At 41.6% G+C, this 27,316-nt stretch overlaps 1 protein-coding gene across 1 annotated transcript; it reads right to left on the reverse strand.

Annotated features, from left to right (window-relative positions):
• LOC113609936 (placenta-specific gene 8 protein-like) lies at window positions 1-26,764 on the reverse strand. The gene is made up of 5 exons (XM_027087650.1): window positions 26,655-26,764; window positions 9,723-9,851; window positions 8,048-8,172; window positions 2,541-2,655; window positions 1-200 (listed from the first exon to the last, which is right to left on the reverse strand). Exons 2-4 carry the CDS (start codon window positions 9,820-9,822, stop codon window positions 2,551-2,553), a joined length of 330 nt encoding a protein of 109 aa, XP_026943451.1. The 5' UTR covers window positions 9,823-9,851; window positions 26,655-26,764; the 3' UTR covers window positions 1-200; window positions 2,541-2,550.
• Between the last annotated feature and the right edge of the window lie 552 nt (window positions 26,765-27,316).

Here is a 27,316-nt window from a genome sequence, read left to right on the forward strand (position 1 = left end):
AAATGAATTTTTTAATGGCATTCATCTCAGAGAACAGCAGTGGAAATATATTTCAAAATAAACCAAAAATTAAAAATGTTTTGAAGCCATTTGAAACCATATGATTAGCTGAATTAGTTTCTTAAGGCTTGAGGTGAGATAGCACTGAATAGATGCAGTATTTCATTCCAGCATTTTCTTTCACTACTAGTGAATTTGACCTGTAGAAATCAGAAAAAGAAAAGGAAAGACTAAATCGATGAATGAATTAGGACTTATCAATTCCATCTTTACATTATCTTGTTCCAAGTATCAAAACTTTCATTCCACTGCTACCCTACTGCCAAATTGCTGCATATTTAAAATCTATACCAAATAATGGCCCCTGGTTCAGTACAGCCTACTTGGAGGAGTCATAAGCACTACTTAAGATTCAGATGAGTCTTCTAGGTTAGAGCCTCATTATGCTTCCTTGCTTGAAAGTTGCATTTATTTACTCATCCACATTAGTTATTAAGTGCCTACTATGCATCAGGCACCATTGCTAGGTGGTTGGGAAAACCAACAGAATGCTCTGTAGATTGCCAGAGCTAACCCCTCTTACCAAATGGCAATGACTCACCAAACATGCTAAGGTAAGAGACTCCTAAAGGCAGAGACCCCAAAACAATTTTTTTCATTAACTGGATGACTAGACCAGTAAACTGCCACATTCTAAGTAGGGGACTAGGGCTACTTTGGCAAAATTCTGAGCCACATTGGTAACAAAGGGCTTTAAAGAAACATCAGTGCTAGGGAAGAGAAACAACAGCCAATTCTCAGGATGTAGGGTACAAGGAGGAAAAAGAATAAGAAAACTCACCATCTTGACTCTGCTTGTAAATGAGTAAAGCACATCAGTCATTGAAGAAAGCAATCAGAAGACAAATACTAGGATACTAAAATGGTACTAGGGGCTTCCCTGGTGGAGCAGTGGTTGAGAATCAGCCTGCCAATTCAGGGGACACGGGTTCGATCCCTGGTCCAGGACGATCCCACATGCTGGGGAGCAACTAAGCCTGTGCACCACAACTACTGAGCCTGTGCTCTAGAGCCCGTGAGCCACAACTACTGAGTCCACGTGCCACACTACTGAAGCCCGCGTGCCGCAACTACTGAAGCCCGCATGCCTAGAGCCTGTGCTCCACAACAAGAGAAGCCACCGCAATGAGAAGCCCGCGCATCGCAACGAAGAGTAGCCCCCGCTCACCGCAACTAGAGAAAAGCCCGCGTGCAGCAGCGAAGACCCAACACGGCCAAAAATAAGTAAATAAAATAAACAAATTTATAAAAAATAATAATAACAAAATAAAATGGTACTAAAATGCAACATGAAATGAGCTAAGTTGTTCATGAAGAGGACATCATTTGGTGCTGCATGTGGGCAAAATAAGTAAGAGGGAGACAGACTGTGCCAGTGCCAACCAGTCATACTCATGAAGGCACCATCCTGACCAAACACTTTTGAAGACTTTGGGAGATAAGACTTTGTAGACAATAGCTATTTCCAGATGAAAATAAAACTTTGATAACAAATTCAATGGGATTGGCAGTAAGTGATGGAAAGGCAGGACTGAGTAAGCCATTGCTCTCTGGCCTGAGAAAAATAGGAAGAACTGAGAGGATTAAAAATGTGACCAGGGGCTGCCCTGGTGGCGCAGTGGTTGAGAGTCCACCTGCCAATGCAGGGGACAGGGGTTCTTGCCCTGGTCTGGGAGGATCCCACATGCCGTGGAGAGGCTGGGCCTGTGAGCCATGGCCACTGAGCCTGCGCGTCAGGAGCCTGTGCTTGGCAACGGGAGAGGCCACAGCAGTGAGAGGCCCGCGTACCGCACACACACACACAAAAAGGTGGAAAAATGTGACCAGGAGAGCTTAGGAAACTAGGTAAATGAGTAGCTGCCCAACTTTGACCATACTGCCACCAAAAAGTCAGTACTTTTCTTCCTAAACGGGAACTTTGGGCCTTTTGGATAACTGGGTAAACTGTCCACACTTAATTTATAGAGACTGAGATAGCTTTCTACCACTTTGGAGAATGAATTATTATTTCAATATTGTGGAGTTGACAAGAACATATAACTAGATATATTACACAGTCACACTTAGTGTAACATCTCAATGGGTTACTGTTGACAGCAGTGAACCTGTGATCTAGGCTTAGGGAAATGAATGTTCTGTCGTACACGTGTCTCTACTACCTTAAATCATGATGTAGTTAAGATAGTTATGGATGAGATGTGGTATGTTTATTTGGTACATCACACGGCCACTCTACATGTGGCAGACATCCTAACAAATCACAGAATTCTTTCCCATCCAATCGGGGTTAGCCCTCTCTACCCAGGCTCTGGGAAGCTGACTCCCAACTGATTGGTGTAGGCTGGCCATTGAAAGTCATTTACCCCCCAATTTGGTAATGGATATCTCATGTATCGGTGAGACAGAGTACCAAAGGAATCAAAGATGTCCTTGAGAATTTGTTTTGATACTCACAAATCAAAGAATTCCCACCAACTTACCGTACATCTTTTACAAAGCATTCATTGCTCTTCTTTTTTCAATATCTCGCTTGAGTTGACAAAGGGTGCAAAAAGGAAAACATGCCAGACATAGGTAATCATTACAAATAGACCCCTGTTAAAAAACAAACGGATCAACATGTAGCCTATAAATACAGTCATACAATTCCTTGCATTTGTTTAACTTTTCATACCTCTTTAAAACATACATTTTATGTCACTTGTTTATCATGAGAATTCTGTGACGTTATCCCTACTTTTCTGATGACCAAGTGAAGTTAACTGACTTGCTAAGATCACAGAAATTAGTGGCAGTGATTGGTCTTTCTCTTCTCGAGCCAGTGCCCTTTTCATAATAACATACCATTTCAAATGATCTGCAGGTTACAATTACAGCCCCAGTTGTCTATCATCTGTTGTCTCTTTTTTTTCTTTTTAAGAAAACTTTTGGTTTATGTATTATTTTTATTAATGTGGAATAGTTCCCTTTAAAGCCAGTTGTGTAATGCACCAATTTTTCCAATTGGTTATGAGTATAGTGCCAGACGAAGCTTTACCTTGTATCCCTCTAGCCATTTCTATTGACGTCCCTCATGCTATTCTGCAAGGGAGGAAGTCCATAGTGAGGGAGGGATATATAAAGTACGGGAAAAAGAAGAAAGAAGAGAATGAATAGTGTCTGGAAAAGCCACTATTCATTCGTAGAATGGGCTGCTTTGCAAAGTTTTTTTTTTTATAAATTTATTTATTTATTATATTTATTTCTGGCTGCATTGGGTCTTCATTGCTGTGCACAGGCTTTCTCTAGTTGCAATGAGCAGGGGCTACTCTTCATTGTGGTGTGTGGGCTTCTCATTGCGGTGGCTTCTCTCGTTACAGAGCATGGGCTCTAGGTGCACAGACTCAGTAGTTGTGGCTCATGGGCTCTAGAGAGCAGGCTCAGTAGTTGTGGCGCACGGGCTTAGTTGGTCTGCGGCATGTGGGATCTTCCCGTACCAGGGCTCAAACCCGTATCCCCTGCATTGGCAGGCGGATTCTTAACCACTGCGCCACCAGGGAAGCCTTTTGCAAAGTTTTGAGGGCCCTCTCCATGGTAGGTCTAGTTGGGTCTTAATGCCCTTGGGTAGAGATGCCCTTGAAGGGACTCCTGCCCTGTGTAGTCGGCACCGAGTGATCTGAGGGTTCTAGTCTGACAACCAGATTCTATGACTGTGTGTCTTGACTGATTGAAATAATTTTGAACTCCAATTTTGGATAGCATTTATTCTTTAAAATGTTGAATTTAATACAACTCCCAATTTACAGTATGAGCAGGGACAGAGAGAAAGAGAGAGAGAGAGAGATCTATAGTAGATTTAGTTTATAAGGATTGGGAGCTCCTAAATGGTGAGATTATAAGTGATTTATTTTTCATAAAATTTTTTTTCTTTGCTACAGTGATTTTGATGTTCATCTAACAGAGGAAGCATGTGGGACAAAGAGTGGACAACTAGATAACAATGTTAGAAATCTTCTAATGATGTGACCTTCATCAGATGGAGGAATGGATATTCAGCTTGAAGAAAATTCAGTCTCTTGGCCTTCTCTTTTTCCCTGATAAAGCATCCAAATCCTCTGACCCTTCCTCAAAGTACTTGTTTTTTTCATTCTTTAGTTCATTGTTTATTTTTATTCTTTTTATCTTTTAAACCTTCATTAAACCAACACTTACTGAATACATATTATATGCTACAAGGAAGAAAATATTCAACAAGGATGTAACCACTTTTCTGTTCCAGCATGTCTGTGTCTGTCTTTTACCTCAGGAAGTTTTTAGGGGGAAAAAAGTCCCACTATTATTTGCTAAGAGACCTAGGGAAACCTTTAGAAAACACACCCTATTTCTAAGTCTGTTTCATAATACAAATACAGAGAATATAGAAAAGAAAAAAACATTCCTTTTTCAAATGAGAGGAAATGAACTACAGGTTTATACCATGCTGAAGTTAATAAGGGACATAAACGCCTTGACCAGAGCAGCTTCTTGGGAAGTGGGTGCCTGAAGCAAAGATTTTGCATTCATCACTCTGTTTGGGAAAGGGGACTGGTGCTTCACTTTTTTTGGAAGCTGTTAAAAAAAGAAGTCTTGTTTACAGAATCGTTGAGGAAATAAACAAATGAATTGTGGTACATGGCTGAATACACTTCAATTTGGGAAGACAAGGTGGTCAAGTGGGAAAGACCAGACCTGACTCCAAGTCAGAATAAGCTTGAGCCCGAATTTCAGCATTTACATGTTCTGTGACCTTAAGCCTTTCTCATTCTTGGTTTTCATATCTATAAAGTGGAGATAACAATCCCTGCACCATAAAGAGTTTGTAAGTAGTAAATGAGCACATATATGTTAAGGTAGTGTCCCAGCACCTAGGCGTTCAATCAGTGGTTGTTTTTTTTCTTTCTCCTCTGCTACAGAGGTTGTGGCCCTAGCCAAAGGGATGCTGTCTTGACTGTGTCCATGAAGGGAGGGGCAGTTCAGAGAGGCTGTATTGGAGCAGCCCTATAAAAGTTTGCATAGATGCAAACGGGAAACAAAGCAAAGAACCTGAATTATATAAATCAGTCCTAGGATTTACTAGCCATTTTTGAAGTCTGTTCTAAGGAAGAAGAAGAGAGATACGTTGTCTATAAATACACTTATTTAATGTATACCAAGGAAATTTATTATAGCATAGAATCCCAGACCCTAGAAGCGACCTTAGAAATCATCTTGCACAACTTTCTCACGACAGATGAGAAAACTGATGCTGACAAATGACTTCTCAGAGAGTCCAAAAGTTAGCTACTTGCTGAGCTGTTCCCAGAACCTTTATCTCCAGAATCCAGCTAAGCACCCCTTCCTCTACGCCATTATGGTCGGGCCACTTTGAGAATCTCACCCTCACACCCATGTACACAACTACATACACCCAACACTTAGTGTACAGTTTTGGGAACTTTATGGGACAGCCACAAAGTTAAGAACCCCTGTGTTAAGTTATGCTGGCATAAATGAGAGTGGCATAAATGAGTGGCATAAATGAGAGCTGCAGGGAGTGCTGAGAGACAGGCAGCTGGGCAAGCCCACAGGAGGAATGTAGCCTGCGCGGAGAAGACAGCTGAGCTAAGAACAAAGATAACAACAGTTACCTGCCAGGCCCTGTGCTAAGTCCTTTCCATGCATGATCTTATGTGACTCTTACTATGCCACCTTGGGGGAGGTATTATTCTTACCATTTTATCAGTGAGGGAGCCAAAGCTTAGTAAGACGAATAACTTGTTCTCGGTCACAATGAGAGGGGCAGAGGCTAAGTTTTCAGGAACACAAATCCGTCCTGTCACTTCTTTGTTTAAAAGCATTTTAATGGCTTTCCGGCTCACTTAGAATAAAAGCTAAAGTTCTTATAATGGTCTCCAAGGCCCTAGAAGGTCTAACTCTTGCTAATGCTCTGATGTCATCTTGTATTATCTCTCCACGCTCCCGTCTCCCTCCCCCCACCCCCCAAACTATTTCTGCCTCTCTGGCTGCTTGCTGTGTCTGGAACATTCCAGGTAAGCTCTACTTCAGGACCTTGGCTCTAGCTATTTCCTCTGCCTGGACTTTCCCCAGATGAGTCATCCTCTCATCCTTTTAGGTGTTTACTTTCTTACTGAGGTCTTTCCTGATAACTCTATTCAAAATTAGAACCTTTCAACACTCTATTCCTCTTCCTTGCTTTTTTTTTTTTTTTTTTTTTTGTGCGCTACACGGGCCTCTCACTGTTGTGTTCTCTCCCGTTGCGGGGCACAGGCTCCGGACGCGCAGGCTCAGCGGCCATGGCTCACCGGCCCAGCCGCTCCGCGGCATGTGGGATCTTCCCGGACCGGGGCACAAAACCGTGTCCCCTGTATCGGCAGGCGGGCTCTCAACCACTGCACCACCAGGGAAGCCCTCTCTTCCTTGCTTTATTTTTCTCTGTTGCACTTATCGCCATCCTATAGATTATACTCTTACTTAGTTATATTGCAGCTATCTTGTTCCATTAGTGTCTGAGCTCTACCATTGATAACCATCATAGTAGTAATTGATGCGGCAAGAATCTTTGATGGGTGAGGGTTTGATGAGGAACAGGATATTTACATCTCTCTACAAAGTCCTTATCCATTATAAAGGGGAAAATAGCAACGTTGTGATGGAGAATCTTGACAGATGCTATCTTAACCAAGGAATCAAAGTTAACATCACGCCTAATGAGATAAATTGATGTCACTTGCTTCCTGATGTGATGCAAAGCAAACATAGCATCACTTCTGTGGAGTTTCTGCCAAAAGTGTGTAACCTAAGTCTAATCATAAGGAAACATTTGACAAGCCAAACGGAGGGATAGTCTACAAAATAACTGATCTGTATTCATTAAAAAAAAAAAAGACAAAGACTGAGAAACTCTTCCATATTGTAGAAGACTAAAGAGGCATGACAACTGAATACAATGTTTGCTTCCAGATTGACTTTCTTTTCATCTAAAGAAAATTATTGGGATAATTGGTAAAGCTTAAATAATATCCATAGATTACCTAATAGTATTGTATCAATGTTAAATTCCTGGTTTTGATAATTGCACTGTGGTAATGTAAGAGGATGTCCTTGTTTTTCAGAAATACACACTGAAATAGAGATAACAGGGTATCACGTTTATAACTTGCTCTCAAATGATTCAGAAAAAAATAGAATAGATACATAGATAGATGGAGGAAAGAGAAAAAAATAAAGAAAATGTGGCAAATTTTTAATATTTGGGGAATCTGGGTGAAGCATATTCAGGAAGTCTTTGTACCATCTTTGCAACTTTAAGTCTGAAATTATGTTAAATAAAAATCTCAAAAAAAAAAAGAATGTAAGCTCCATGAAGACAGCGATTTTGATTTCCTTTATTCACTGATGTGTCTTTAATATCTGTAATAGTACTTTGCGTGTTCTATGTGCTCAATAAATCCCTGTTGAATGAGTGAACTTCAGCTTATGACCTAACAACGTTCTAGATGCTCAATAATCCCTTTTGAATGAATGAACACTGGCATATGAGTTACCAGTGAGGTAACTGTCTCACCAATGTGCCAGCTCTGAGGGGAGCTATCATACACCCTTTTTTTACCCAATGCTTTCTAAGCAACTGTCACCCACCCTGCAGGGTCCTCTGTCTGACTCTGAGTAAAGCCAGGAGAGATTAAGGACTCTGTGCTGACCTCCATCCCTCACCTGCTCGCCGCCAGCGACTTTTTCAGAGACATATCTATTGGATCAATAAAAGATTTTATTATGAATATATTCCAAAGGATAGATAGCCACATGGTCTTTGTAAATCACTTAAAAAATTTAGGATGGTAGTGGAGAAAAGACTAGGGTCAAATCATGATGGTGAGGGGGGCAATCATGGAGATCCAGTCAGACTGAAGGAAGGCCCTCGGCCTGTCCTGTCTGGGTAACTATTTCACAGTGGACGTGGGTGACTCACCGGGATGCCGTATCGGGTCCGATACATGGTCCTCATGGCGACACTTGCTCCACACAGGCAGCATTCGTCCATGTCAGAGGCAATCTGACATGAAAGGCACAGGGGCAAGAAAGTCCCACAGAGGCCTGAGGGCAGGGTGAAATCACACAGAGGAATCAGTCAGGGTCATCGTGAGTTTGACTTAATCACACCGCTTTCAAAAAGATGCTCACTCAGGAAATGGCCTTAATGGACATTCAGAGAAAACACTGGGGTCCCCTGGCTCTTTATGTCTTGCTTCTGGACCCTACACTCCTGGAGGTGGGGAAAATTGACTTGTCATATGCCAGGTCAGATTTAATTGCAAAATCTCCTGCCTTGCCGATCTGAGCACGTCCAAATTATTTCTTCCCTACCCTTGTTTACATTTGGATCATCCTTGAATAGGAAGTTTGTGGCGTCAGGGGGTCTGAGAAACCCTCTGAAAACTGTGGGAGGGTGTTTAGGGTCAGAAAACATGGAGTGAAGAAATAATTGGAAAAATGAGTAGAGCAGTAGGAAACAGATTCTAGATGGTTGTTCTGGCAAAGAGTAGAGGCCTATTATTGTTATGAGGATTGAAGCAAGTAAAAGTTAAGGCGTATAGGCATCAAAAGCTTAAAAAGCATACTGAAATTTCACTTTAAAGAGTCTGTATAAGACAAAAAAGGGCCTAAGGAAATAGCAACAAACAGGAAACTGTTCGCAAACATGCTGAGTACAAGTCTATTTTGAAAAGTTCTAGAGTAGAGTTTTGATATGACTGTATCCTACATGAGATAAGAAAGCTCTTGTTTTTTGATTGATGGCTTTAAGCAAAAGGCTATCTCCACTGAACTTGGAACTTCCATCATATACAAAGAAAAGAGGCTGTTTTTCAAGACAGTGGAAAGACCAGCCACACAGAGAATGTCTGCAACTCTTTCGGCAATAGACTCTGAAACAAGGAAATTGTCTTACACAAAAGTGTGTTGGGTAGTGTGAAGGAATTAAACTGAAAGCTTCCTGAAATGGAACAGTCACAAGAGTCACATGAATACTGAAAACCAGAAACACAGACTCACCACTGTAGGGAAAGGAAGAGGTAAAGAGAAGACTGGAGAAACACATCAAGAACACAGGGATACTAAAGAGGTGAAAAATATAAAAAGAGGTGATTGATCTGGACAAGAATCACAAACTCAAGGACAGGCAAGTAAAAATGAATGAGTAAAATAGTTGGAAAAAACCCACAAAATAGCCAATAGCAGATGGTGGACATAAATATGGCAAACTGTAGAGTGATGGTCCCTTTGAATGGGTTTAGCTAATACTCGGTAGCAACTGACTTCTGCCAGTTGAGGATGAGGAATCCTCTTTTCAGATTTTCCAAATTTTTAAGAGAAGCTGGAAATCTAGATTGGAAAGTTAGATTTTTATGTGGGCTCTGATTTTTATATGGTTCCTACTATTTTAAAATTAATACAGCAAGAGGGGTCATTATATACAGGACAAACAAAACACATCCTGTGGCAAAATCTGCCCAGTGGTTCCACCTTGTGACCTCTGAGTTCTAGAATAAAACATGGATCCCTTGAGAGGATAAGCAAACAATTTTTGTTATGTCAGCAACTGCACAACTGTAGCCCAGGAGAAAGCAACGACCATGTGCACTTACAAATCCCCACGTCATCACAGCAGTCAAACACGCCGGTTTGCCAGTCACTAACCGTCGCACCTCCTGCGCCATATCTTGGCTGCAAAACAACTGGATTCATTTTTAAGACTAAGTTCAAAAAGGTACTGCCTGTGAAAACAAAACCAAAACAGTATTCAACACCTAACTGTATTGGATATAACGTAGATACCAATTCAGAAGACATTTCATTGCACCCCTCCTGCTTAGGGTTAGTCACATTCAGCTAACTTAGCGTAACATTTCCAGACTATTGCCAATATTTGAGAATTAAAAACATAAGGGAAAGAAAAACAACATAAAGGAGAGGGGATGAGGATTCCATTCTCAGGTTGTCTGGTTGTGTGTTTTGTTTTGTTTTTTTCCTTTTTCTCCTTTCACCAATCTCTCTTTTCATCAGCAATTTTCAAGACAACCATCCTGAACAATGCCTATTTTGCATTTGAAGTGTTTCTATTTAATAGTAATTATAATCAATTTTTACAAAGCTATTCCACAGACATTATCTTAGTTGCTCTGTAAGAGAACTCTGTGAGATAAAGTTCTTTACATCTGCATAAAATTATTATTAAAACAGATGCTTCTAGCTAATGTCAGCATTAACTGCTTATTAGTGGTGTCCTGGTAGCTAAAGTTTACTTGGAAAAAGATTAATTTCCCTTTGTGAAGGTATCTCTGAAAAAAGAGGCTTCAAGTCCCACAGAAAAACCCAGTGGTTGCAAAACCAGTAGGAAATAAGTGTCCCCCAAACAAAGTGGTGCCTATACTTCTCATATTTCATCCAGCGATCAAGCTCAGTCTTGTGAGCTGCTACCCCGTCAGAACTCTCAAGAGAGAAAATGTCTTCACTAAAATAATTTCACTAGTGACTTCACTAAAATGATTCACTAAAATGATTTCACTACTGACTAATGTTAGACATTTCTCCTTTCTTATTTCGAATCTAACCATAATGCTGTGCTCTGTAGTCTTGGTCCCTGGTCACTTTCAACACTTCCCTTGACTAGTTACAGGGCATCCCCCCACCCCTATTATCTCTCAGCTTTTGCTCCTTCAATATTCCTCCACTATGTTCTCAGGAAAGACCCCAGTCAAAGGTTCTACCACAAGGCTTCCCAATCCCTAGTGCTTGGTTAAAAATGCAGATACTTGATTCTGATTCAGCAGCCTGGGGTGGACCCTGGGTGTGTAAAAATTTCAAGAGGTGATTCTGATACAGCCAGTTCTGGAGACCACAGTGTATATGTCATATCACTCTTCCTCAGTCCTTCCTAATCAGTCTTCTAAGCTCTTCACCTTGCTCTGCATTTCTTGCTGACTCATTTGTCTACTCTGAGATCCCTGACTATTATCAGTTGATTCCCACCAACAACCAACTCCCCACCAAGTCAAAGTTTATGGAATAACAAATACCAAAACACTTTGAACTGCCTTAGAAAGGTGCCTCAAATATTTATTATCAAGAACTCGCTTTATGACACAAAGAGAAAACCACCCAGATTGAGAAGGCTATATAATTATGGTCAAATCACACGAAGAATCATGTTTGAAACTGCAAGGTGTAGATAAATATTTAACTAGAATTAGAAGGTCTTTCTCCTTTCTGACTGACTAGGAGGGCAATGATGGCTTTGCTGATAATGCAGGAAAATATATTGCTATGTGGTGGTGCAGACTATTAACTGACAAGCTAAAGTAATAAAGGACTGACCAGGGAGTCTTACAACAGTGCCTGGCACACAGCAGATATGCAGTAGAACATTGTTGAAAGAATGAATTAGCAGAGAGGTGGTGGTTAACAGTCATCAGAATGGATAGTATTCCCTTGTCTAATAGAGTGAATGTAAATTTGTGCTGGGGTAAGACACAAACTTTTCAGGTTTTGTATAGATGTGTTTTGTATTTCTCATTATAACGGAGTCTTTATGAATTAAACTATTCTACATAGCAGTTAGTGTCCACTGGTTTGTTTATAGATATTCCGTCTTAGAAAACCACTGTCATATTGTTAGCTAACATTTGTGATATAACTTATTTAAATACAATAGAAAACTTGCTTATAACTGACAAATTTTCCTTTTATTGTTTTAAACTTTAGTGTAAGAATCACTTGAGGGCGTTTTTAAGAATGATACATCCCTAGAAATTTGGATTTAATCTAATACGTCTGGAAAGGGATTGAGGAATCTGTATGTTTAATAAGTGCCCAAGTGCTTCTTAAGGGAGAAGGGTTAATAAAAAGTAAGAGTGGTGAAGGGGACCAGCTGTATTATTGCCTAATCTGACTGCTTTAACTCTAAATCATATTTGTTTGACTCCTTTCCCAGACAATTATTCCTCTGAGAACCAAATCAAAAGGTGCTTTGTGACCGCCTGGAGGGGTGGGATAGGGAGGGTGGGAGGGAGGGAGACGCAAGCGGGAAGAGATATGGGAATATATGTATATATATAACTGATTCATTTTGTTGTGAAGCTGAAACTAACATACCATTGTAAAGCAATTATACTCCAATAAAGATGTTAAAAAAAATAAATAAATAAATAAATAAATAAAAAAAAAAAAAAAAAAAGGGGACAAGAAGAGAAAAGGATGATTCATTCAAAGTCTTTTTATCCAGCAAGCCTGGCTTCATTTTGGTATTGGGTATAGTTACAAAACCAGAGGGGGGTATCAGAACTTTGAATAAGGAGGAGAAACTAAGAAGAGAACTCATGAGGTGGGAATCTCTAGTAGTGAAATTAAAGACCTAAAACTGCAGAGACACTTACATAGCACCGGATGGACAAGTACAATTCAAAGAGGAAGTGGTGGTATTTAATTTCACAAAACAAGTCTGTTCTGTGAATCTCTTTGACCCTGTGGGAGGTGTAAAATAAGCATCTGACTCAGGGCCCTGAGCTGGAGAAGTCCAAACATGTGATCTGGGAACAAGTTTTGTGTTTTATGTTTTTTTCCAAAGTAACAGAAGTAGAATTATCATTCGTTCTGGTGAAGTTGGAGAAGGCTGATTGGAGGGCATGGGATTCTTGTCTAAGCATAGATAGTAGACATTCGAGGCAGGGGAAAAAATGTGAGGAAATGCAGAGGGGAAAGAAAGAGGGTGGAACGCATAAAGAACAGTAAAGACATTAGCTTTTGGGAGCAAGAAGCAGGGTCGGAGTGTAGGGATAGAAATGCACGGCTGTACCTCAAGGTCTCCTTCCCACACCTGCAGCAGACATTTTCCACCCTCTGTGTGTCCTTGGACAAATTAACTTCTCTGAGCCTCAGTTTTAACATCTTTAAAATGAGTATAATGTGACCTTCTTCTTTGAGTTGTCGTATTAATGTGATCGAATTATGTCTATTAAACACCGTGTTTCCTGTGTGTCAATGACCTGACATATGCACCACTGTGTCTGTTTTAAACTAAATGTTGCCAAGTAGCAGGGTCTATGCCTGATTTAATGGTACGGAAAAGCGCCTGAGAGCCCAGCACCCCAAGGCTAACGACAATGCGTTAGGAATCAGAAGGCTTGAATCGTAGTCACTGCTAGTACTGGGGAGGCTCAAATAAGATCATGTATGTGAAGACATTTTGAAATCTGCAAATCACCGTATACATGGGAGACAGGTGCCAGTGAAAGCTGATGGAAAAAATCTGCATGTGATGCGTTGCCAGTATCACAATGGCTTACACTCGCATAGAGTGCTATGCTTTTCATGTTTGATCTCTACTGAACCTTGGTCTCTATTTAATATTCACAGCAGGCCAGCGCACTCAGGGAATTAAGGGTGATAAGACCCTTTTTAATGCAGACAAGAAAACTGAGGCAAAGTGGTCAAGTGCCAAGGCCAAGGAAAGATCATGATCGCCAGGCCAACCTCTTTGTAGATGAGAAAATGAGGCTTGTCTCAAAGACTTAGTGTTCGTCCCACATCCTCTTCTTAGTCTCTCCAGGGAAAAGATATGGCAAGCACCTCACAGGAGATGTTGTAGGAACCAGAAGATAAGAAAGTGGACCGAGCAGCATGATCGAGTGGTTAGGTCATGGACTCTGGCCTTAGGCTCCAGCTCTCCCAGTGACTAGTTACATGGCCTTGGGCGAGTTACTTCACCTCTCTGTGCCTCAGTTTCCTCATCTGTGAAATGGGATGTTAACAGTATCCAACTTACAAAGTTGTCATGAGGATTAAATGAATTAATATTTGAAAAGTTCTTTGAGTGATTCTTGGCAGAGGGTAAGTACTTCATGAATGTTAGTTAAATAAGAGAGTAGTACTTGGCTCTGGAGGGAAACACAGTACTCCTCCCACCCCATACCTCCTTTACACCCCTAGGAATTGTAAGATGTGGGTAGTTCTCCCACAAGGCTACAGAAGAAAGGGAAAGAAACAGAAAATAGCCACATGTTCAGAGTGACAAAGTGGCAGGGCTGGGATTTGAATTCAGTTCTGAGCTCCAAAGCCTTTATTCTTCTTTCCATTGAACTCTACCAATCAGGGACTATAAATCTTGGCCAGCAGAAATGAGCAAGCCTTGTTCAGGAATAAAAGGTAAGCATTCTCCTAGAACGTCCCTTCTCATACAAATTTTTGGGACTACCGGAAGCTAGACAGTTTGTGACTAACCTCTTTCTTTTTATGTCCGTACGTATGTCTGTATGTGTGTTATGTATTTTTAATATCTTGAAACCAGTCAATAAAAGCTTGTCCAAGGGTTCACAATACATGTGTAGAGAACTGGTTCTCAACCAGAGATTACTGCAACTCCCAGGGGACATTTGGCAATGTCTGGAGACATTTTGGGTTGTTACAACTATAGGTGAGGACTACCTAGTGGGTAGAGGCCAAGGATATTTCTAAACATCCTGAAAAGCACAGGGTTTTTTTTTTAGGGAAGAATTTTCCATCACCAAATGTGAACTGGGCTGAGGTGAGAAACTGTGGTTTAGAGAACATTAACAACATCATGAAACAAGAGCATCGGGAGGGATTCTGAAGGCTGTCTAGTGTAGTTTCCTAGCAGATACAGATGTCGTGTCTGCAGCAGGCCCGACGAGCTGTCCTGGTGACGAATGAAACCTTACACATCGCTTTTGAGTTAAAAAAAATGTTCAAAGTGCAAGTGCTGGAACTCAGAGATCAGAACAGGAATCCTGTGCCCCCATAGATTTGTTCACTTCCTGTCTGAAATGCCTCTTCTTTTTTTTTTTTTTATCAATTAATTAATTAATTTTTGCTGTGTCGGGTCTTCGTTTCTGTGCGAGGGCTTTCTCTAGTTGTGGCGAGCAGGGGCCACTCTTCATCGCGGTGCGCGGGCCTCTCCTCTTGCGGAGCGCAGGCTCCAGACGTGCAGGCTCAGTAGTTGTGGCTCACGGGCCTAGTTGCTCCGCGGCATGTGGGATCCTCCCAGACCAGGGCTCGAACCCGTGTCCCCTGCATTAGCACGCAGGTTCTCAACCACTGCGCCACCAGGGAAGCCCCTGAAATGCCTCTTCTGTGTGGCAAGTCCTGCCGGGTACCCCACTGCCCCCAAACTTGCCTCTTCTCTCTTCCTTCTACTTATTGTTCCTATGTTGACAATTTAATCTCCCCAGTTCTATTCTTCTTTTCTTCTTTAAATAAACTTTTAATTGAAATGCACTATATATACAGTATAGAAATTGTAAACATGATTGATGAATTTTCACCAAGTGAACAATTCTTGTAACCACAACCTGATTCAAGAACTAGAAACTTACAGAACCCCAGAAGCCCTCCTTACTCTCAAAGGCAGTCTAACCCTCCACCCAGAGGCAACCTCTACCCTTTCTTCTAACACCAGAGGATCATTTTGCCTGTGTTTGAGACATATTTATTGAATTATATACATTATTTATTCTTCTATTCCTGGCGTCTTTTGCTCAAAATTATGATTGTGAGATTCAACCGTGTTGTGTGCTGCAAGAATTCATTCATTCTCATTGCTGTATAATATTCCATTGTATAGATATACCACAATTTATTTATCTGTGCTACCATTGTATTATTTCCAGTCTGGACTATTATCAATAGTACAGTGCTGCTATAACATTCTTGTACATAACTTTAGGTGAACTATGTATGTATCTCTGTTGTGTCGATATCTAGGAGTGGAATTGCTGGGTCCTAGGGTTCATAGATAGTGCCAAACAGTATTCCAAAGTGGTGGTACCAATTTACACTCCCATCAGTAATGTATGAGAGTTCCAGTTGCTCCACATCCTAGCCAATACCTGCTAATGCCACTATTTTTTACTTAAAGATTGCTAAAGAATCTGGGAAGCAGGCACCTAGGTTTAAAATTGAGAAAAACAGAAATTATGGTTAAATGATTAAATAGAGTTGCTGCATTTAGGGAAAAAATACAGGATATTCAGTTAAATTTGAATAATTATGTCCCAAGCATTATTTGAGATATACTAAAAAATTATTCATTCTTTATTTGAAATTCAAATTTAACTGGGCATCCTGTATTTTATCTGGAACATTGAGGGAATGATTTTGGTATGAGGTAATACCAATGTGGGGCAGTTACTGCTCCCTGCGTTTCCAGGAATGGGAAGAGGGGGAGGAGGCGAAAACAGCAGACTTTCCAAGGTTGCTCTTCTCTCCACCCCCTCCCCCATTGGGTCCCAAAGCATACTAATGGCGGCAGTGATTTATTTGATTTCTATCTAAATTCTTTTAAGAGCATTTCCTTTGGGAAAACACAATTGTTTATTCATGAATAGAGGAAGGAAAACTGAAATTTCTTGAGCAGTTGCTATTGCCAGTTTCCATGTTTGGCAATCTTAAAGCTGTTGGATTCTAGCCTTATAACCATCTCGCCTTCTATTTTGAAATCTGATACCAGGAAAACTTAAGCAACTCAGGCTGGTTCAAAGCCAGACGAGCTAAAGCCAAAGTCAGAGCTCTTCCATTCTACCAAGGCTTCTGTCTTGTGGAAGGAGTTTCATTGACTAGCCCGGGTCCTGCGTGGGCTCTATTTCTCTCAGCCAGTCTGAGCTATCCTGATGGCATCGGGCGAGACCACTGCCTATCACTCACTTGGGCTTCCCAGGGCTCTTCATTCCCTCGATTTCCATCCCCTCCTTTCTCTGTCCACCTCCTTCTGGCTTTCAGCTTCCTACCAGATAATTCCATGGGTTATATGCAACCCACTTCTGGAACAAGAAAGTAAAATAAAGCCAACTGAGAAAGGTGTGCTTTTGATCATTTTGAGCTTCTGCAGCATCTACATGCCACAGCAGGCCTGTCTTCTAGTCCCAGGTCTGAGTCTGCATCTGGAGCAGGGAATGACCCACTCCTTTCCTCCAGCTCCTGTGTGTCTCAAGCAGAATTCTGCAGCCTCCGTGTCACACTAGACCAGTTATGTTGTAAACCAGAAAATGCCATCCACAAATATGCCTCGTTAGGATAACGGTTATTTTGAGCTGATTATTTTGAGAAACAGCAGACACAGGAGAAGACTGGAAAACAGAGTAGAAGTCACCCTTTAAGGGAAATTTATACTTATAAAGGAAATGTCCATTTGTAAGGGTGTCTCCCTCTCCTACCAAGAAAAGAAGGATGACTCTAAATCACAAGAAACTCTTCAGTGGAGTTACTGTCTGCATAACAAACCTTACCCTTGTTTACCCAGCCACCTCCCCATAAATGGCTTATCCCCACCTTCTCTCTTTTGCCTTTATCTGAAGATGGTATTTAAGCCTGAATTCTTATTTATTTATTTATTTTGGCTGCACCTGGTCTTAGTTGTGGCATATGGGATCTAGTTCCCCAACCAGGGCTCTAACCTGGGCCCCCTGCATTGGGAGCTTGCAGTCCTACGCACTGGACCACCAGGGAAGTCCCTAAGCCTGAATTCTAAGACACCTGTGAGAGTTACAGTTTTCCCTGGGTACCTCCCATGTATATGAGATACACGTGTTAATAAACTTCTGATTTTTAATCTTGAATTTTCTCTTCTTTATCTTTTGTTACAGGGGCCGAGGACATAGAAGGGTAGAGGGAAAATTATTTTTCTTCCCCTACAATGTCATTTCTGAAATTTTAGCCAAAACAATACAAACTGAATCAGGAAATTAAAAGATGATTTTGTAGAGTTGAAGGTATGGCATTTCCTAATTTAAACTAAATCATTTCTATAAACAAAAAGCCTCTGGTCACTAACTGGGGGGTGGGAGGAGGGCTTCCTGCCCCACCTAGGAAAGCCCCCATGTAGGCCACAGCTGAGGAAATGGTCCCTTCTTTTCTATAGACTGGGAGTAAAGAAAGAAGATTAGTCACTCATCTGTATCTGGCTTCCAACCCCCTGCAGCCTTGTCCCCCAGAAACATTCAGATCCTGCACCTATCAAGGAATCTCCTTTCTTGGTCTTCTCCAGCACCCAGACACTCTACAGCAGGCCTGCCTTTTAGTCCCTGGGTCTAAGTCTGCACCTGGAGCCAATTATCTGGATCTCATACAGAATTCGGTATTGTCTGTATGCCAATAGCATTCTGCCTAATGTACCACCGATTATGTCATTTCTGAAATTTTCATCGAAACAATGAAAACTCTCAGTTATAAGGAAATTTTAAAAGATTATGCATAATTGAAGGTAGGGCATTTTCTAATGGAAACTAAATTACTTTTATTTAAAAAATGCCACTCAAAACCATTTTCCCTAATGGTTAAAATGGTGCTCATGCCTGATAATGCTTAAATTAGGAGCTCTCTTGTATTTTTTTTTTTTTTTGTGGTACGTGGGCCTCTCACTGTTGTGGCCTCTCCTGTTGCGGAGCACAGGCTCCGGACGCGCAGGATCAGCGACCATGGCTCATGGGCCCAGCCTCTCCGCGGCATGTGGGATCTTCCTGCACCGGGGCACGAATCCGCGTCCCCTGCATCGGCAGGCGGATTCCCAACCACTGCGCCACCAGGGAAGCCCCCTCTTGTATTTTTGATAGTGCAAGACTGGGAACTTTTCGGACACCAGGAGAGTCCAGTTTGTTTACATTTGGCCTTGTTTGTTTACATTTGGCCTTTGTTTACATTTGGCCTGGAAGGTGAGTCCACCTTCATCAAGAAGGTGAAGGGGACTTGGCTCACCAAAGTGTGTAATTTGGGGAGAGGGTAGGGGATAAGAAGAACATGATACATGTGCTTCCATTGTCATTCTACCATCACTAATCTCTCTGGGGACCTAATTCATTAAGCTTCTTCTCTACTTTGATCTTATAATTTGTTAAGGGGTGTCGGGCACACACGGTTCTAGGAAAAGACTGCCTTGCACACCCGAACCCTGTAAGCCTGCCCTCAGAAGCTCTTCACAACTTGACTGACCCTGTTTTCCCAGTCCTTCCCTGACCATGTCCTTCCCATATCCAGTCAGATTCCTCACTGCTCTGCAAACTGTCCATCTATACTGTTCCTGCTGTGAATTCTTGCCTCCACTTTCCCCATTGACCTGTCAACATCTCATTTCAAATGCCACCTCTTCCATGAAGCCATTCCAAATCCTCCAAGTTGGCTTTGCCTCTCTCCCTCCTTTGAACTTGCTTAACACTTTGGTGGTGTGGTGAAGAGCCCACTGGACTTGGGTCAGGATACTGGGCTCTAACCATAGCACCAATACTTGGCTATCTCCGTGCCTTTTCTGTAAATGACAATGATAGTATCTTCACTTCCTCCTTCCCACAGTTATTAAGAAAGCTACAGAAAGTTATAGTAACTTCGGATATGAGATATCTGTAATTATGTGCATTCTGAGAACTTAAGTTTTCTTTCCCTTTTTTTTTTTTTTTTTTTGGTTTTTCTGAGGGTGGTCACTGGGCTTCAATGATCGTTTTTCCCAAAGACAGTGGCCTCCACAAAGCCTAGAAACTACTAAGTGCTTGATGGGGTTCAGGACCAGCTACCCTAAAATGTGGCATCTTGGCATATTGAATATCTTAAGCTGAAGGAGTTTGAGAAAATGGCAAAAGCAGAAAGGTCTCTCCCTTCACCTGTCTTCCCTGAAAGCAGGAGATAAGTCTCTTATGTGAAAGGTACCCTCCCTGTACCAGAAGGAAGGCAGACACCCTTAACACCAGAGATGGAATTTAGGGCCAAGAATAAACAAACCTTGGAACTTTCCTGGTGGTCCAGTGGTAAAGAATCTGCCTTACAATGCAGGGGACGCAGGTTCCATCCCTGGTCAGGGAACTAGGATCCCACATGCCATGGGGCAACTAAGCCTGCGCGCCACAACTACTGAGCCCACACACCCTGGAACCTACATGCCACAACTAGAGAGAAGCCCACATACCACAACGAAAGATCCCGTGAGACTCAATGAAGTTCCCGCTTGCTGAAACTAAGACCCGACGCAGCCAAAAATAAATAAATAAAGAATAAATTAAAAAAAAAAAAGAGTAAACAAACCTTGTTACTTTTTCACCATTTAGTACCCCTAGAACAAACCCCTTTGTCTTGTCAATTCTTCACAAGTTTACTGTTTTCTTTGTCTAAAAGTATGAAAGTTTCCCCTTCGGTCACTTCTTTGGGTCTTTAATTCTCTTACGAAAGTCCCCATGTATATATGTAAAAATTTAATAAAATTTGTAGGCATTTCTCCTGTCAAACTGTCTTAGTTTAATTTTCAGACCCAGCCAGGGATCCTAAGAGGGTTGAGGAAAACTTTTCCTCCCCTACATGTTCAATATCAGATTATTTATTCATTTAAACCAGTGGGTTTCAATCGGGGGTGATTTTGCCCACAGGGGACATTTGGTAATGTCTGGTGACATTTTGGTTGTCACAGCTTGAGGTGGGGGGACAACTGCTATTGGCATCTAGTAGGTAGAGGCCAAGGATGCCTCCCCTCCCTCCTCCTCCCCCATGCCCCCCATTCCCACCAACAAGGAACTATTTGGCCCCATCGTATCAAGGCTGAGAAATTCTGATTCATACTCTTGTCTTGTTTTTTTAAAAGATTTGAGCAGTTTACAAGCTTACATACATAACAAGATACAAAAATGAAGAAATCAGGGAAGTAAATTTGGAGTAAATTTGGTGCTTGCTCTAAGTTTCCTGTACAGCGTTCAACATGGGCTGCAAATTAGACTCTGAGATTCCTACTGAGGTAGGAGACAGATGGGTCCCTGGGCTGGACAGCTGGTGTCTGTCACGCGGAGTGAAATTGAAGCTTTGTTCTCCCCCAGACACTCTAAGGACAAAGCTAGTGGCAGAAGCTGAGCTCTGCTGAGAAGCGAAGAGATAAGATGACCACTCCTGAGGTCAGGAAAACTTCCCTTTCTGCACATGCGCAGGAAGGCTCCTTGGGGGTCAAAAAGGTAGGTGGCACCACCCAATAAAAAGTGTGGACATGCACCCACAGGCCTCTGCAGTGGGATCCATCTTAACAAAAATTTGCACACGCATGTTGGGGAGCATCCTAGGACCAGTCAGGTGTGAAGGAAGAAGCAAGATAATTGGCCAAATGTAAACAAAGACCAGGAAGGACTGTCCTACAGAAGGGATTTAAATCACCTCTTCACTGCTTTTCTCATTCAGGACGCCTGCACTCCTCTCTAGGTGTGTATTTCTGTAGCTTCTGATTTACTGCCTCCTCCTCTTTAGAGAGGATGCCCATACCCTTTCTCTCTGGGTATGTATTTCTGCCTTGCTTCTGACTTAAATAAGTAAACTGTTTCTCTGTGTGCTCTGCCACATGTTATGCTGTGTCTCTAATAATAAACTTCGTACCTGTTTTTTACAGTTTTTGCCTCCTTGAAACATTCTTGCTTTCAAACAGGGGAAAGAGCTAGGGCCACCTTGCTTCTAGCCTCTAGCCCCTGGTGGTCTAGCAGTTAGGATTCCTGGTTTCCATCCAGGCTACCCAGGTTCAATTCCTGGGCAGGGAACTAAGATCTCTCTTCAGGAGCACTGACTGCTGTCCCTCTGAGATCACTACCAGGCAAAGCAAAGAGGGAACATAAACATTTAGGAGATTGATCATGTCCATAAAATGAAAACAGATTGAGACCTAGAGAAATTTCTCATCAAGCTCCTCAAAAAGGAGATTATTTGTGACATGCAGTGGCTAAAGCCTTTATCAGTATCTCTAAAATAAATAGAATGACTTTCCCAAACCTATACCCTAATATAGGGTTACAGCACAATGCTAGGGTAGAATCACTGAAAGCAATCACCGAGAAGCTAAAATGATCCCATCTAAGTATTTACCCCTCTGATAATCTGGGATGATTCAAGATTAAAAATCAGATTTTTTAGATTGTTCAGTGAAACACATGGATGCATATTCTTTTATAAACTTCCATGAATAGTATTTTCACCAGCTGGGGCTTGATAAGATTTGGGCAGAAGTGAGGTTTAATTAGAAGCCTCTGGCAAGAAACTGAGTTCAGATTCCCAACTAGGGTTGCTTATTATACATAGCAACAGGTACACAGAAGGAAAGGTGTATAAGGCAAATGCACTGTTATAAAAATTAAAAGATGCAACCAGGACATGTACCTGAATAAAAGGCCATCCTAGTGTAGCATGGAGGTGAGCTAACAGCCATCCTAATTCAACACGGAGATAAGCCAAAGGCATGGCTGCAGAAAAGTCTGTGTTTTTCTCAGAAACCCATTCTAAAACTGCTTTAGCAAGTGACCAGTGGGGAAGCTTAGAAAGGAGACTTGGCTGACACAGGCTAACCCCGGTATTTAAATATCCATTTAAAACAAGCTGATGGTGTTTTGTTAAGCAGTACATCTTGTGCACACACCAGTGAATCACATCTGACTGTATGACTGATCAAAGTCCCAAGTTCTACGCCCTAGAGCTGGAAAACTTTCATATTAGATGTTACCAAAACCCACCCATTCTGACAATAGAAGAGAGCAGTAAAATGCCCGTGGAGTCTAATTCTAAGTAATGTAACTTCCTGGTCAATGCTGTGAAGACAGAAAAATTATAATATGGAACCTTAGATTATGAGTTGACCTGTTAAAAATACCAACTACTTGGCTGCATTCTGATTCTGGTCCATTGGTCTGGCCTTGGCACTGATATTTTTAATGCTTCCCAGGGGATTCCAAGGTGCAGGGAGGGTTGAGAATTAAATTTTTATAATTATTAAAGGAAGTCTATCCAAAATGATGATTTGAGTACTGAAGTGGTGGAGCTTAAGCCTTTTTTCTTCTTTTTAATAAATTTATTTATTTATTTATTATTTATTTTTGGCTGCATTGGGTCTTTGTTGCTGTGCGTGGACTTTCTCTAGTTGCGGCGAGCAGGGTCTACTCTGTTGTGAGTTGTGCGCGGGCTTCTCATTGTGGTGGCTTCTCATGTTGCGGAGCTCGGGCTCTAGGCGCGCAGGCTTCGGAAGATGTGGCGTAGCGGCTCAGTCCCACCGCGGCATGTGGGATCTTCCCAGACCAGGGCTCGAACCCGTGTCCCCTATGTTGGCAGGTGGACCTCCTAACCACTGTGCCACCAGGGAAGCCCATGGAGCTTAAGTCTTTTACACAAAAATAAAACACACATTTCCCCTCTAATTTCAAATTTCCCCTCCCACTTAATTTTCACCCCAAATGTGTATAATCTTAAAAACTTAGCTCAATTAATATGATCAATGAAGACATGTCTAAAAATCACAAAAGTGTCAAAAGAAAAAATTTCTATTAAATCCAGCATACAAAGTTAACCACTATTGACATCTGTGATTATATCCTTCCATTTAATCTAACAAAAATTTTTTTGTGTGCAGGAACACCTTTTAATGAACATACCCAAAAGTGGCAATAAAATCATTTATCCTACAGTGAAGAGAAGGCTGCTTCCCTTTCTGTTATAACTGGGGAGCAAGCATTTATCTCTTTTAGAAGTGGGATCCAATCATTGTGCTCTGGCTCAGAATTATTATCTAATTAGTTAACACCTCTACCATGACTCTTGAGTTGGTATAAAGGAGCAGAAAGAGTCTTTCCAAGAAAGAGTTTAATCTGAGTTCTTCCAGCTCATCCCATAGTTTATTTCTGTTTGCAGAATTAAAGGTTGAAATATTATTGGTTGAGTGAATGAATCTTGGAGTTACCTCTGAAGTCTCAATTCATATGCAGCTATGAAAACTCTCAACTAAAATCATATTCCTCACTTAGGCAATTATTTATCTACCCAGACTCATATCTTGCCTTTATTCTGTTTCTCTCTTCACATCTTTCTTAGAACACTTTGTCTTCAATAGGAGCTCAGCAGGGGGGAATCCCAAAAAGAGAAGAGGGTATCACCAGCTCCTGGACTTGCAGAGGGCTTGGCTCTACCCATGCCTGGCATATCTAGTATCTGGTCATAGCAGTATAGCAATCCTGCAACTGTCTCAGATTTAATATCTTGGTTAAAAAAACTAGAAGAGGACTTCCCTGGTGGCGCAGTGGTTGAGAGCCCGCTTGCCGATGCAGGGGACACGGGCTCGTGCCCCAGTCTGGGAAGATCCCACATGCCGCAGTGCCGCTGGGCCCGTGAGCCATGGCCGCTGAGGCTGCGCGTCCGGAGCCTGTGCTCCGCAACGGGAGAGGCCACAACAGTGAGAGGCCCACGTACTGCAAAAAAAAAAAAAAAAAAAAACCAAACCTAGAAGACCTATGATGTACAGGACTGTATTTTACATCTTGCTGCAACTCAGTTTTGAATTGAAATCATCTGTCCTTTGAATCATGTGGGTTGAAGATCACTTACCTGGTAAAAGACAGCTAATAGCTGCATCCACTTCAGCACAAACATCTTGAAGGGACTTAGTTGATTTTTTTAGAAAACTTTTTTGGTAAACAGTCAACTTTGTTAAATAATTTTAGATTTTGTACTATTTGCGAGGGATGGGGAGGAAGAGCCCCCCATCCCACCCAATGCCAACAACTTGTACTGGTGGTGGAAGTAAAGAGGGTTAAGAGAGTGCTGGCCATTTGCCATAAAATCAAAGGTCAGAAGTTACAGAATGGTGAATTTTGGTGGTGTCTGTAATCTGTAACTTGAGCTAGTCCCATCCAATACTTTCTAAGAAGATAACAAAACCATTTGTGAGTGCTCTAGTCAGTATAAATGGATCTCAAAACTTCAGTAAAAATACAATTACCTGGTGGCCATGAAATGCTTAAATTTAATTCAGGAAAAAAGCAGCAGCCTATACAAGCACTCAATTATAAAATATGTTTTTCTCCCAAAAGCCTCCAGATGTATTTTTCCGGAGCATGATCTATGCGCTAACAGGGGCAGCCATTAAAAGCACACACATTTTTCTCCATTTTCATCCCCCCTCCCCCGCCCATCCTCATAAAACCCAAATGAGTTTGAAAGTAGTATTAAGTGCTAATTTCTCAATAAAACTGATGGCTAACCAATGGTGCTTGCTCAGTCCTCCTGGATTCCTCTGCATTTTGCTAATGCATTCAAGTGCATTGGGGTTGTTCTTAGGGTTGATTGCTTTGCAAGAGGTAAACTAAGCACATCCTTAAGGCACCAATAAAGTTGGGGCAATAAAATGAAATAAAATAGTGAAAACTTTGAGGGAAATAATCACAATCACATCAGACTTCTTTACATATGGAGGGGTGTGGATGGGTAGCACACCACACATTTTCAGTGTATTTAAGGCCTCTCAAGATGCCTGTCTGGTCCTGGTTATATTTTAAGGTCAGTTGTTTTCAGGTCCCACACCTCTATTGGAGTCTGAGCACAACGGGTCCTAGCCACTCATCTTTTTATCCTAACACAGTGCCTGGAGCAGAGTAAAGGTTCAATAATGAATGTTTAAAAAAAATAAATGAATGAACAAATGTATGAATACAGAAACTGTTATGTCCCATACACACAATTTCAAAATCTCTAGACTGGGGCTTCCCTGGTGGCGCAGTGGTTGAGAGTCCGCCTGCCGATGCAGGGGACACGGGCTCGTGCCCCGGTCCGGGAAGATCCCACATGCTGCGGAATGGCTGGGCCCGTGAGCCATGGCCGCTGAGCCTGCGTGTCCGGAGCCTGTGCTCCGCAACGGGACAGGCCACAACAGTGAGAGGCCCGTGCACCGCAAAAACAATCTCTAGACTGTACATCTATCTAGATGTCAGAAATAACACCTCCCAAACTGCACATGCCCTTTATCCACCATCTTTAAGAAATGTGTTTGCCTTAGGGACCTGGAAGTAAGAGGGAGAAAAAAACCTTCTTTTTCTCTTTTCTTTAAATCATACAAGTGAGAAAAGCTAATCATTCCCTCAACAGTGAAAATACTGAGATGTGCCTTGGTAATAGTGCCCATAATAACAACAATACAAATCAGGACAGGCAACAAGTGGCCAGATTGTGATGATCTCAAAAAATTGTTTTTGTTATATAAAAACAGAGCCATTTAGAATTAACTTCGGACAATAAAATAATAATAAACCTCAAAATGACTGAAGCAGACGTCGTGTCCCCCTGCCCCACACTAGCAAAAGTAATTCCAACAGCAAATCTTGAAACCAGCTACAAATGAAACAAGTTTCTAGAAGGAATTTTAGAATATTCTGCTTAAACAGAATATTAAGACACCAGTCTTAATGATGATACGATAATTTCTTCTTTCAATGTCTAAGAACATTTTTTTCTCTTAAAAAATGTACCTTCATTTTTAAGAAACTGTCATGATATACACAGGCTCTTATGAATCACCACTGTCAAATTTAATTTAAAAGACAATTACATGTTGCAGACGTGGGTTTTAACAAAAATTCACCAAAACAAATGATTAATACCTATTATTCAATTCTGCCTTGTGTTAGTTACGTGGTAACGTTTTACTGGCTCCGGAATTCGTTACTTTTAGAATAATTTTTTTTTCTTTTGAAAGAGGATGAAAGAGAAAGACAAGAGGTTTGCAGCACTGAAATTATTGCAAAAATACTTACCACACGCAAGGTAACTGCAGAGGACAGCAGCTCAGACCAGCCAGGAGAAGCCTCTGGGAACATCGTTTTGTTGCTGCAGCTGGGGCTGTAATCAGCAAGGGCGGGGTTCGGGTGTGGAAAGTTAGGAGGTGGGATTGGAGGAAAGAAATTATGACCTGGCTGCCTTTACTGCCTGGTGTGGGTCACTGTTTCTCCCTTTCAGAAAGCGGACACTCCATTTTTACCTTATTCCGTTTATTTTATGTGACATTTGCCTGACAACACTGCCCCCTTAGAGAGCAAGATTTATTTATGATTGGGCAACAACACATTTTATGAGGGTCCAAGGCTTGTTTATTTATTTAGGATTTCTATAATTCATCTACTTCCTAAGGCACTTAAGGGTCTTGAAACACGTTTAAAAGTAAGCATTGGGCAGCTGATCTTAAGACTCAAAAAGTGCTAAAGACATAATTAATCTTCCTTCTTTTTTTTTTTTAAAGCATTTCTTAATTTTTAAAAAACAATTTATTTATTTTTGGTTGCACTGGGTCTTCGTTGCTTTGCGCGGGTTTTCTCTAGTTGCAGCGAGTGGTGCGCGGGCTTCATTGCGGTGGCTTCTCTTGTTGCTGAGCATGGGCTCTAGGCACGTGGGCTTCAGTAGTTATGGCTCGCAAGCTCTA

Source organism: Aethalodelphis obliquidens, unplaced genomic scaffold (genome assembly GCF_003676395.1).
Source record: "Aethalodelphis obliquidens isolate GAN/ISIS:26980383/991018 unplaced genomic scaffold, ASM367639v1 scaffold59, whole genome shotgun sequence".
NCBI lineage: Eukaryota > Metazoa > Chordata > Mammalia > Artiodactyla > Delphinidae > Aethalodelphis > Aethalodelphis obliquidens.